The sequence below is a fragment of the Penicillium pulvis genome, assembly GCF_028828015.1.
Source record: "Penicillium pulvis strain IBT 33274 chromosome Unknown scaffold_8_segment0_segment0, whole genome shotgun sequence".
Classification (NCBI taxonomy): domain Eukaryota; kingdom Fungi; phylum Ascomycota; class Eurotiomycetes; order Eurotiales; family Aspergillaceae; genus Penicillium; species Penicillium pulvis.
Window position 1 is genome coordinate 3,576,627 of NW_026643080.1, and position 12,150 is coordinate 3,588,776.

At 49.8% G+C, this 12,150-nt stretch overlaps 6 protein-coding genes across 6 annotated transcripts; 3 read left to right on the forward strand and 3 right to left on the reverse strand.

The window, feature by feature from the left end:
* Positions 1-18: 18 nt before the first annotated feature.
* Positions 19-2,123, reverse strand: N7503_010760 (GOLPH3/VPS74 family protein). The gene is made up of 5 exons (XM_057070306.1): positions 1,521-2,123; positions 1,179-1,425; positions 599-1,092; positions 291-549; positions 19-209 (listed from the first exon to the last, which is right to left on the reverse strand). The coding sequence occupies exons 1-4, from the start codon at positions 1,788-1,790 to the stop codon at positions 499-501; spliced, it is 1,062 nt and encodes a 353-aa protein (XP_056916917.1). The 5' UTR covers positions 1,791-2,123; the 3' UTR covers positions 19-209; positions 291-498.
* Positions 2,124-2,842: 719 nt separating this feature from the next.
* acpA (acyl carrier protein) lies at positions 2,843-3,639 on the reverse strand (the record flags this gene model as incomplete). Its single annotated transcript, XM_057070307.1, has 6 exons — positions 2,843-2,850; positions 2,908-2,946; positions 3,005-3,053; positions 3,121-3,201; positions 3,303-3,320; positions 3,415-3,639. The coding sequence occupies 6 exons, from the start codon at positions 3,637-3,639 to the stop codon at positions 2,843-2,845; spliced, it is 420 nt and encodes a 139-aa protein (XP_056916918.1).
* A 323-nt stretch (positions 3,640-3,962) lies between these two features.
* On the forward strand, positions 3,963-4,772 carry N7503_010762 (NuoI/complex I 23 kDa subunit family protein; the record flags this gene model as incomplete). The annotated part of the gene is made up of 3 exons (XM_057070308.1): positions 3,963-4,225; positions 4,295-4,560; positions 4,642-4,772. The coding sequence occupies 3 exons, from the start codon at positions 3,963-3,965 to the stop codon at positions 4,770-4,772; spliced, it is 660 nt and encodes a 219-aa protein (XP_056916919.1).
* A 745-nt stretch (positions 4,773-5,517) lies between these two features.
* On the reverse strand, positions 5,518-7,245 carry N7503_010763 (putative 60S ribosome biogenesis protein Rrp14; the record flags this gene model as incomplete). Its single annotated transcript, XM_057070309.1, has 3 exons — positions 5,518-6,981; positions 7,097-7,180; positions 7,231-7,245. 3 exons carry the CDS (start codon positions 7,243-7,245, stop codon positions 5,518-5,520), a joined length of 1,563 nt encoding a protein of 520 aa, XP_056916920.1.
* A 1,354-nt stretch (positions 7,246-8,599) lies between these two features.
* On the forward strand, positions 8,600-9,648 carry N7503_010764 (class I SAM-dependent methyltransferase; the record flags this gene model as incomplete). Its single annotated transcript, XM_057070310.1, has 4 exons — positions 8,600-8,661; positions 8,757-8,849; positions 8,916-9,169; positions 9,230-9,648. The coding sequence occupies 4 exons, from the start codon at positions 8,600-8,602 to the stop codon at positions 9,646-9,648; spliced, it is 828 nt and encodes a 275-aa protein (XP_056916921.1).
* A 316-nt stretch (positions 9,649-9,964) lies between these two features.
* N7503_010765 (uncharacterized protein) lies at positions 9,965-12,059 on the forward strand (the record flags this gene model as incomplete). The annotated part of the gene is made up of 10 exons (XM_057070311.1): positions 9,965-10,243; positions 10,305-10,406; positions 10,463-10,507; positions 10,577-10,593; positions 10,660-10,762; positions 10,827-11,210; positions 11,278-11,404; positions 11,453-11,572; positions 11,627-11,818; positions 11,887-12,059. 10 exons carry the CDS (start codon positions 9,965-9,967, stop codon positions 12,057-12,059), a joined length of 1,542 nt encoding a protein of 513 aa, XP_056916922.1.
* Between the last annotated feature and the right edge of the window lie 91 nt (positions 12,060-12,150).

Here is a 12,150-nt window from a genome sequence, read left to right on the forward strand (position 1 = left end):
ATTGTATAATCAGGAATTGAAGTTTCTTTTTGGTATTGAAATCTGCGCTTGTTTCGCAAAGCCTTGAATCGCATTCAAATCAGCATGTCCCGTAGCTACCCATGGATGTCCATATATGAATATGAGCTTCATACCCGAGGGCATCAAGCGGCCCAGCCGGTCTGAACGTATCATGGTATGCCACGCGAAGCCATAAAGTGATGGTAGATCTGCTCACTGAAATTAGATAGTGAACAGGCAAGGAGAATCACAAACATCAGGGGTGGATCAATCAATAAGATAACCCTTACAAGAAATGAATTTTGAGTCGTATAAGATCACAGACGCTTTGCCAATTTCCAACCTGATGACAAACTACATGAGTGAAGAAGATAAGAAAGGAACCCAACCCACGAAGAAAAGAACCGGGTGAAAAGCGCGAAGAGACGAATAGAGAAGAAAAGGCGGAAGTTGAAGAAGAAAAAGACATTGTATTAGGATCAAGCACGGTACATCCGCTTAGAGTAAGGAATCAAGTCTGGTGAAAACGCTCAAGCAAGCGGCAACGATCTAGTCCATTGTTAATATTCGCACATGAATCAGAGTTAGGGAAACATACCTCCAATTGGAGTTCTCGGTCTGGAGACTTGTTGACTTCGTCATTGATTGCCTGTGCCAGGTTGGCACCAATCGCCTGCGAACCACCAGGCCGGCGAGCAAATGGATACTGCGAGTATTCGGCCAGCAGCTCATCCACCTGGGCAAACGCTCTTTCCCGAGCCTCATGGCTCATAGTGACCAGAGCATTCTCCAGCACGTTGGCCGCGTAAGCAGCACAGACCATTGTGACCGTGCGAAGGTAGCGATATTCAGAGTCCTCGGGTAGCCATTGGGAAGAAGGAATGATCACGGTGCGGTTGCTGCAGATGTTGCGAACCCGTCGGTGGAGGTCGTCTTTAGCGCCACCATCGGCGACGGGGTGCGTTGCCATGTCAAAAAGGAGGAAGTTTCGTTTCTCAGTTCGCAGGATACCCTTATCCACAAGGCCCTTGGCCAATCGCTCGCGCACTTGTTTCAATTGGTATCCGATCTTCATCAAATTCCAGGTTTCACCTGTAACGGAAGTAACCAAGTTAGCCAGCCTTGTCCTGTAACGACAACCCCTCCCATCAAACCACGTCAGGGACTCGAATCCATACCGCTCAGCAAATCAATCCAAGAGTTCACACTCATCTTCTCACTCGACTTCATCATCTTCAGCGTCTCGTCCAGCAAGACTTCGCCGGTCAGGGTGTCGTCGACGACCTCGATCACGCGGTCGGCCAGGGGAAAGCGTCGCCGGGAGGAATCCTTCTGCATGCTAATCCGGCCGCGGAGCGCGAGCTCGATAACGATACACCCTCGCAAGGCATAGGAAATGTTCTCGTTCCAGAAGGACAGGTAGCCCTATCAAGGCAGACACCAAGTCAGCATTTCGAGTCCGCCACCTTGGGGAAGTACGACGGGGAGAGTCGCTCCTCTTCATTCAGGGGTCCACTAACTTGCTTGTCCTTCAGACCTAACAATAGCACCTCCTCCATCAAAGTCAGCTTGGGCTGCTTGCTCCGCTCTTCGGTTTCGCTAAGGTCGCGGGGGTCGAATGCGATCTTGTGCCCATTCTCTCCGGCCGTGAACGAGGTCTCCGGGCCGCGGTTATCCATCGCAGAACCGTTCCTTGACACGGGCGACGACACACGGCTGTCATCTTGTTCCTCTGGGCCAGCAGCTCGACCGCCACCTCGTCGGCGAGTCAAGCCCCCGGCTGCGGACATGAGGATGGGATAAGGGTGGGCGGGTTTGGAGAGGGGTGGATAATGACCCTGGTGGGTAGGGCCGAACGGCGAGCTTTCGATTTTAAAGGCCGATCTGCGTGCCGGTCGCAGGGGGCATGAATTGACCGCGGTGTAGGGAGATGTTAGAGGTCGCGCGTGGTGTAGACCGAAAGTCTGCCGTTGCCGCTTCTAAGTGGGACCTCTGTCTCGGTGTCAGGGGAAACCAGGGACCGAGTGGATTGTCAAGCAATCGTGGCTCAAAAAGAATAAATAAACCAATGCTTTCTCTTCAATGTTATTGTCTAAGACAGATGAAGCAAAGCGGAAGAAGACAGATAAAAGGATGATTGGGTCGAAGTTAGTTTGGTCGGCAAAAGGTGACTTGTGGTGCGCCCGTTAGCGGGCAACATATATATCATCCTTCCATACTATCATACTACACCTGGGAATTTCTGAGAAGTACAACCTTGGAAACATACAGTACCAACCTTTATTTTGAATTTTCTTCTTATATTTGAATTTCCCGGTTACAACTACAGGTTTTCTCTGCTACACTCACATGTCACATGCATATATCTGTCTGGGTACGTTTGACAATTGGGGCTTGACGCTTGGGGCCGCTGATGAAACTTGGAAGATCAATCGAACACCAAGCCCAGGTGAAACCTAGATAGGTTTGCCACATGTGCAGCTGTGCAGCTATCTAATAGCTAAGTAGAATTCAAGCCGAGTCAGTCTAATACTTCTAAACAGGGCTAGATGTCTACCTATAGATACCCATGGGCTACTTAGATAGATCTGCAAGGTTTAAGAGTGGTGAAATGGAGCTTGCTCCAACTAAACACTGCGTTAAAAACTGCATTCAAGATGATATACACGATATAGAAGGACAAGGGCAAAAAATCCACTGGTATGGAATTCAGAATACAAAGCAGCGTCAGGATGTCATCGAGATATATTCCCGCACAACGCCCCAACGGACGCCAATATCCCTATCCTTTTCTATCCGACCTTCCAAACACACCGGTCCCAGAAATTTTCAATTAAAGTATTTAGTGGGCTGTGTAGAGATGGTCAGTATTAAGTGAGTGAAGGTGAAAAGTGGAAAGCGACATACCATCGGGCTGAGCCAGGATGTACTCAACAGCCTTCTCAACTATTCGCACAAACGCGTTAGTCTATCCTCTTGCGATCCTCAAGTGATCCAAACTTACCGCTGTGGATCTGATCGGCCTCCTTGTCGGGGATCTCAATGCTGAACTCCTGTTGTTGGGATAGTCAGAATCTTTGCTGCTTATCTTTCCCGAGGGAAACAAGTTCGGGCGCGTACCTCCTCAATGGCCATGACGACCTCGACGGTATCCAAGCTGTCCAGACCGAGGTCGTTGGAGAAGTGGGAAACACCGTTGATCTAAATATCGGAACGTGTTAATGGATGGATAATGCTGACTGGCTACCCGTAGCTCATATTCAAGCCGAAGAATGCCGAAAGGGAGCTCGCGTCAAACTGACCTTGTTGACGTCGGAAACCTATATTCAGAGGAAAGAGTTAGTAATGCTAAATACAAGGTGATGGTGGTCTCAATGATTTTCCAATGAGGATAAAAAAACAATCCCGACGCACCTTGTCGAAGTTCTTAAGCAGGTTGACTATCCGGCCCTCAACCTCGCTCTTGTTCAAACCGGCAGGGGCGGAGTAGCAGCGAACACCCTGGTTGACGAAGCAGGGAGTGAATTTGGAGGCGCGCACAGCAATGGGGGAGCTGCGGATCTGGAAGGGAGCCGGGGTCTTGACAGCGACACGGGGGGCGGAGGCCCGCAGGGAGCGAACAATGGCGGAGCGGAACATGGTGGAAAAGAGGTAGATCAAAAAGAGCGCAACGGCTTCAGATCTAGCAGATAAAAGAAGAAAGGAAGTGGGGGGAGGTTGGAGAAGAGGATGGGTAAGGTCGACGGGAGAGAGGAAGAAGATGGTCGGAAGTGCTGCACCGCTGCAAAATCCTGCCGCCAACCAATCAACGCCCGGCAGAAAGAAATGACCTAAGCCCAAACCTGCAAACACCACTCAACCTCATCCAGCGACCTTCTCCCCTACCTCGAAGACCTCTAATTCGACTTCCCCACCCTCCTCCTCTCTCCTTCATCATCCTCTCCGCTCATACCTCCTTCGCAATGGCCGCTACACGACAGGTCGCAAGGCTGGTCGCCGTCCGTCGCTCTCCCTTCACGCCCATCGGCTCGACGGCAAACTTCTCTTCCTCGGTGTCCCGCGCAGCAACTCCAGCGGGCCCCCCTCAGCCCGGTTTCCGCCTGCCCCCGCCTAAGCGCTGGGACCAGGGCTCCGAGTCCGCCATTGACAAGGCCACCAAGTACTTCCTCCTCGCCGAGATGGTCCGCGGCATGTACGTCGTGCTGGAGCAGTACTTCCGCCCTCCGTAAGTCTTTGACCTCACCGGCAACCCACGCTACCAACAACATCAATTGGTTCTGACCTCCACCCACAGCTACACTATCTTCTACCCTTTTGAGAAGGGTCCTATCTCTCCCCGTTTCCGTGGTGAGCACGCCCTGCGCCGCTATCCCACCGGTGAGGAGCGTTGTATCGCTTGCAAGCTCTGCGAGGCCATCTGCCCGGCGCAGGCTATCACCATTGAGGCTGAGGAGCGTGAGGACGGATCCCGCCGGACGACCCGTTACGATATCGACATGACCAAGTGTATCTACTGTGGTTACTGCCAGGAGAGCTGCCCCGTTGACGCCATTGTTGAGAGTGAGTCTTGACCTGGAGTTTCTTATAGCTCCTAATATGCCCATATTCGTGTGCCTAGCTAACCAAATCTCCTTCTCACAGCTTCCAATGCCGAGTACGCCACCGAGACCCGTGAGGAGCTCCTCTACAACAAGGAGAAGCTGCTCGCCAACGGTGACAAGTGGGAGCCCGAGATTGCGGCTGCTGCTCGCGCCGATGCTCCCTACCGATAATCGAATCATTGTCTTCGTTTCTGGTGATTTTCGCGACATGTATCATCTGAAATTGAGAACAGAAAAAGCTGGTCTAGTGAGGAGGATCATGCCTATAGTGCGCCAGCCTCAATTGGCGTGCATGAAAAACTAGAGCAGGGTTTATGACACCCTCCACTTCCCCCAATCACACACAACACAGAACCTTGTACATATTTACCCATCTTGTGTTTTCTCTGTACTAGTCGATTCCCAACCGAAGTTTTTTTTTTCGTTTCGAGTGGAACATGACTTCTTTGTCTCTTTTATCTTTCCTTTGTTTTTGGAATCTAGCAGGTCTCTTACTTCTTCACGGCTTCAATCAATAAAACAAATGATATCAAAACAATGTCTTTCGTCTATACTAGCTGTTTCTTTAGACTGTACAAATTTGGTGTTTAATGCCTACGGCATCAATCAGCCTAGCTAAGTGTCGGACGACAGAACAACCGCTTTGGAACAGAATGATATTTGTATTCACAAAACGAGACAAAATCGCTACCCATGCAGAGACGTATAGGACATAACGGAGGAAATCATGCCGCCGAAACAGCGCGAACACCGAACACCGCAAACCCCGGATGGATATTTCCCAGTTCGATGTTTAGAAAAACACTTTTCTTCTTTTTTTGGGGAGAACCCAGATCTTGTAACCATAGACAAGAAGGGAGGGGGAGAAACAGAAATGAAAAAGATCTAGACTAAGCCGTCAACAATGGGAAATGGCTCATTTCTTCTTGTTGCCGCCACCAGTCTTGGACTTGAAGCTGCCCTCAAATCCAGGTCTGGACTTCTTGGCACCGCCGCTGGACTTCTTCTTGCCCTTGCCCTTGGTGCCCTTCTCCTCTCTCCGCTTGCGAAGGTTCTCCTCACGCTTGGTTGCGCGCTGGTCCTTCATCTTGGCGACGGTCTCGATGCGGTCGTTCCACTCACGAGCGGACTTCTTCTTAGCAGTCTCCTTGCGCTTGAGAGCCTTCTTCAGGAGGGATGTGTCGTCGCGAACTCGTTCACCGTGGGCGCGCTTCTTGGCGTTGAGCCAGCGGTCCTTCTCTTCGACGTCGGCACGCTTCGTGGGGTCCATCTCAGCCATACGAGCCTTCTTCGCCTCGACAATTTGGAGCTGGGCGGCGGCGTCTCGGGGACCAGCAGCCTTGTGCGCATCGCGGATGTTTGTCAGAGAAGCGTCGCCATGCTGGCCGTCAGCGAAGACCACACGGCCGAAAGAGAAGTTGTTGCTGGCCGAGCCAACGGACTCAGCAGGGGAGCGAGGGGAGGCCAGGAGAGATCCAGAGCCGCCGGGGGAGAAGCGACGGGCCATAGCCTCGTCATCCTTGCGTTGTTCTTCCTCCTTTGCCTTGGCGCGGAGCTCCTTCTTGTGTGCTTTGCGTTGCTCGGCCTTTTGCCGCCGGGCCTCAATAAGTTCGTGACGGTTACGAGCTGGCTTGCCATTTAGGCCGTCGGCATGACGCTTAGCCCGGAGTTCATCCAGGCGCTTTTGTAGACGCTGCTTGAGGTCTTCTGGTGTGGCCTTGAGGGCCTTGGGCTCGGTGGATTTGGTATCATTAGAAGCGGGGGGAACAATAGAGGAAATAGATGAGCTACCCGACTGGGTGTTTGAGGCGTCGGGAGAGTTGCGAGTGGAGGAGGCTGAGGATGGTTCTTCGGGTCCGGCGTCAAACTCGATGGAAAATCCTTCCTCGGCGACACCATCTTCCAGGTCATCAGCTTCTTCGTTGTCTGATGCCTCGGGCTCTTCCTCGTCACCCTTAGACTTGGGAGTATCCTTCTTAGAAGTCTCAGTTGCAGTGCCGTTGGGCTTGTCGTCCTTTGACTTTTCTTTCCGGGCAGTGTCCTTGGCCTTCTTCTTCTCTTTTTGAGCAGCCTTCTTCTCGGCCTTCTTCTGTTCACGTTCCTTTTTGCGGGCCTCGGCTTCCTCAGACTTGGCGGATGGCTTCTCGACCTGCTTTTGCTTCTTGGCCTTCTCGCCGCGGTTCAGGCCCTCCCTGGGGATTTCGGAGCCCATTTCACCATCGGAAGAATCACTCTCAGCAGTACCATCCTCCTTGCGCTTGCGCTTACGGGCGTTCTCATCCATGATGTCCTTGGCGGTTTTGGCGGCTTCAGGATCCAGCTTTGCACGCTTTGCCTCACGAGCCTGCTCTTTGGTCTGTTTCTTGCGTTGCCACTGGTCCTACAGGCAGAAAAAAGATGTCAGAGAAAGGTTTGAGAAAGGCAGATACCAATTAGGACAGATAATGGCCAGCAGGGAAAAAATTGCGAAGTGAGGGAGCTGAGGGCGCACGTACACTAGTGTCTTCACCGTAGTAGTACTTGGCGGGGATCAAAGACAGCAAACCATCGAATGCCTGCGCATGGCTGCGCAACCGATCCTGGAGCAAGTTAATATTCTGGTCTGAGAGTCATTTTCAATCTCACATACCTCGATATCATCCATGCTGCCGGGTGGGATCCGTGCTGGTAGAGGGCGTGGGTCGTAGAAAAATTTGGGATGAGGAAATCTCCGCTCAGCTTCACCGCCCGCGCACAAAAAAATCACTGGAGACTTGGTCTGTGCGCAGTATACATCATATCGAATCTTCTGCCATCTGCCTTGTTTTTCAAGCACTTCATCGTTGAGAATAATACCTTCCTGAATAACAACTCGGATTTCCAGATTTAATTGGCGAAAATGCCTGTGGGAAATCATTCACGCGATTTGACTAAAGCTTGATCGTATTAGGTAATCCGATCGCAGAGGCTGCAAGTCTGGAGGACATAGGGACTATTTTGCGCAAAAGACAAGATGCAAGGTAAAGCTCAGAAGTGTGAAAGGGGAATTTTAACAGATCATAGAAAATCCAGAGGAAGTATACTAAATGATACTGTTACCTCACAGACCATGTCACAGACAACTGTAACCGTTTTGGTGGGATTTGAATAGAAGCGCAACTCTTGATGGTTTAAGGCACCAGAAAAGGGAAATGCAGCTAGAAAGAGGGCATTTGCTCATGTGAATAAAGGAAAATGAAACCCGAATAGTTCCTTGCAGCGGTAAACAAGCGTGGTGAGTGGCGGGATAAGGATAGAAGAAAGCAGGAGTGAGAGACGTCGAGATTGGTGCTGCGGATGCCGATACTGCAGGAAGCCATCGGAAATCACATCGCATTATGCACAGGGCAGTAGATCCAGTCAAAGTGTTGGTGGAAATAATGTCCGAAGTATTCTGTCTGTCTAAGTGGATGCCTACTCTGTACAGGTGGCCAGTGGATAAAAGATCCACAAAGGCACATGGCCCCCCCCCTCTCCCCTCTTGATAATTATGAAGAATTCATATCTGTGCACTAGAGTTGGGTATAACAAGCGAAGATCATCCAGGTGGATGCAAGACGCGTGTGTGAATGTTGCTAGCAGGCTGATTCATGGTAAGGCCGACATCCCCACACTGGGGTAATTCACGCGATGGTGGCTGGCTGACATGGAAACAACGCTGCCCTGAGGAATTGAATGTGGACCGACTCCATCAGGTGGCTTGAAAACTTGGCAATTGAGGGGTATCGACATGATAGCCGAGAAGCTGAAGACTCATTTTCTTTGCTATACACGCAGTGGGTGAAGCTCAAGGTCAGGAGGTCAATTGGTCCGCGCAAGCCGGATGCACGATAAATAATGGGCCTCAAATCCCGAGTATGCCTATAAGTAGACCGTATTTCCCAGATGATTTTCAATTATTCACTTGACAATCCGTTTCCTACAGACCCAAGGTCACAAAAGAGCCTATATTTTCCATTATTCATTCCCTTCGTGTAAAAATGCCCGGCCTACATACTCATGAGAAATACGTTTTTGGTAGAGATCCAAAGGAATCTGACCGGTAAGAGAAACAATCCAACTCAATGCAAGGTACTCGCGATCAACCAAGTACTAATTAGAAGGGAACAAACCATCTAGACTCAATGATCAGCACAGATTGCTCACAAAGGTGACTGAAAACACCTTGATCCACCCATCCATTCCAAAGGAAAACCTGCTTTCCGTTGCAGATATAGCCACCGGGACTGGGTGAGTATTTCAAAAGCTTCTCTTCTCACTGCCAATGACCAGGCTAATGGACTGCATTGTGCCTAGTATTTGGCTGAAAGATGTTTCGAAGGTCTTGGACCCTGAATCTCAGAGTCCAGTCTACTATCATGGATTCGATATCTCGTCCCAGCAGTTCCCCAAGGAAGAAGATAATATCCACTTCTCTGTTCACGACATAACGAAACCTTTTCCCGCGGAACATCTGGGCCGGTATGATCTTGTCCATGTGCGACTCCTGATTGCCGCAATCGACGAGTCTGATTATAAATTGGCAATTGCAAACATAGACGCCATCTTGAGTATGTCTCACCCAATCCAACCTGAAACCCTCTTAGTTCTTCTTTTCCTAATTCATCCAGAGCCCGGTGGCCATCTCCAGTGGGAGGAGATCGATGAAGAAACTTACATATCTGACAACAACCCTGTTATCCAAGAGATTCGGAGATGTTTCGACTCTTCGTTCACGGCCGAAGGGAAATGCTTTCAGGCTTCAGCAAAGGTTTTCCAGGAATGTATGGCAGCCGGATACATGGATGTCGTGCGGTTGGCATATACTTCGGACTGGGATAAATGTATCCGTCACGAGACGGATGAACGGCTAGTAGCAATTATCGAAACGCTGTATGCTGGTCTTCTGGTGCGATCTGGACAAGTGAAAGATGAAGAGGCGGCAATTATCAGAACTGCAGCCTTGGTTAAGCAGCATCGCGAAATCTGTGCGACTGGAAATTCTCCGCCGCTGAAGTTAATGCGAGTTATTGCCCAGAAGCCTACCTAGTCTAGATCTACAGTCTCTGACCACGGCATATTATCCGGTCGCGTATCGCTCGGCTGCTTTGCAAATTTGTTATATATGATATGATTTCAATGCTATATTTAGTGTCCTAGTCGTGACCCAGAATTTATGTCTATACCATCCCTTTTGGGAACGTGTGCCTTTCTCCGAAGAATCCCCACTCCTGCACGGACCCATCCCCCACCGAGGCACGAGACCCCTGTTCCATTCACGGGTTCGAAATGTGGGAGACTTTTTGCTTCTCAAATTGAATACATCTGAAGAAACTTTATTTATCTGTCCTACCCCAATTCACACAATGGCGGACCAAAATCTTGAAGACTGCCACGAAAAGAATGTAGATGTCTTGACAATCGATGCGAAAGCCTTACAGGCACTTCTGAGTGCGGGCGAGGTCACAAGTCTGGGTCTTGTCAGGCAATATGTAGCTCAGATTAAAAAACACGATGAAAAGCTTCATGCAATGATTCGAATCACTCCCAATGACCTGCTCGAGGAGGCTGCCAAATCACTGGATGAAGAACGGGCTGCCGGGAAGACTCGTGGGCCTTTGCATGGCATCCCGATCATTATTAAGGTTTGTTGGTCAGTGCGCGTTTGTTTAGATCTTGCTATGTTGACCGGGATATATAACTCAGGATAACATCGCTACCCATCCGAGCCTTGGTCTTCCCACCACCTGCGGAAGCCTTGCACTCTTGAGCTCGAAGCCCAAGAAAAATGCCGGAATCATCGACCAAGTTGGTTATGACAAAAAGATGTTCCAGAAATGATGAACTTGCTCACAAACTTTTAGCTCATTGATGCTGGCCTTATCATTCTTGGAAAGGCTAATCTTGCTGTAAGTACTTCCTCACAAGTTGGTGCGTCTTGACTTCGAACAGAATCATTTGATTAATGGAATATTTAGGAATTTGCCAATGCTAGGTATGAGCACCTGGGAAACCTACTTTCTTGATGACCTCAGTCAAACATGAGGCTGATAGAGAACAGGGGATCCGACATGCCTAATGGCTGGTCCGCAGTGGGTGGTCAGACACATTCAGCTTATATCTGTGATGGAATTGATCCAAACGATTCACCAGAAGGCCACTCGGTAATTATCTACCTCTATGCTTTCAGAGACCAAGGTCTGGGATTGTTGACCTTGTGTATTTCAGAACCCCTCAGGATCTTCTTCAGGTTCAGCCGTGAGTGTCTCAGCTGGCTACGCACCATTTGCCATTGGAACAGAGACAGATGGGTCGCTTGTTGCCCCATCTGGTCGGGCTGCGCTGTACACAATCAAACCATCGATTGGACTGGTTTCCCAAGATGGTATTATACCGGTTTCCAGCAATTTTGATGCAGCTGGACCCATGACAAAGTCATCGTATGATTTGGCTGCTCTCTTGGATATCCTTATTAAAAAACCTGCGTCAGTGTCTTTCACAAATCACTTGACCTGCTCATGGTCTGATATCTCTGTTGCGTTTCTCGACCCTGATGCATGGAAAGGTTCCGAGGACGACATTAAGCCCGTTGACGACGCGGAGGCTCAGATGGTAAGAGCTTTGCCAGAGACCTTCAAACTAATATCCGAACAAATTTTGACCCTCTTGACTACCACAGAAGCGCGAGATTCGCCAGGCGTATGAGGTCATCAAACCAAAGGTAAAGAAGTTCGTCGAGAATATCGATCTAGTCTCGCCTGAAACGTTCAGAATTGACAGAGAGGGAAGCGAATGGGCAATTATTCGTATGCACCTCTTGGCAGCCCAATACTATTCACACTAACGGCTCTTAGAGGCGGATATGAAGCCCCAACTCAATGCTTATTTTGAAGGCCTTGAAGAGAGCGAGGTCCGGTCCCTTGCAGAGGTGATTGCTTTCAACGAGAAACACGCCGATCTGGAGCTGCCCCCGCGTATGTACACTGCCCGCTTCTTCTTTGGAGCCTGCACCACTGACAGCCCCAAAGATCACCCTAGACAAGACAACTTCATCAATTCCGAAAACCAGCAACTCTCGACAGAAGAGTATGACCGACACCTCTCATACCTGAGGCACATGGGAAGAGAAAAAGGCGTGGACTTGGCACTGAATACTTATGGTGTCGATGTCATACTGGGTTCTATTGACAGCGGTCTCACGTCCTTGGCAACAGCTTCTGGTAAGAGGCCGATAGCAGAGGTCATCTGGAAATCGAAAAGGGGTTTACTAACTTATCTCTTCTTCCAGGCTACCCTCTCTGTGCAATGCCGTTGTCATACCTGGATTATAATGGCCGCCCATTTGGGGTTGCAGCCATTGCAGGAAAACACCAAGAGCATCTCTTGGTCAAGGTCATGAGTGCCTGGGAAGCTACTTTTCCTGCACGAAAGCCTCCTCCACAACTCGTGAAGCTACCTTGAATGTAATTGGAGATGAGATTGATATGGCATGTTCTGAGAAGGCCGAAGATATCTCAGGCGAAGACAGGTCTATAGATCCAAATTTCTAATT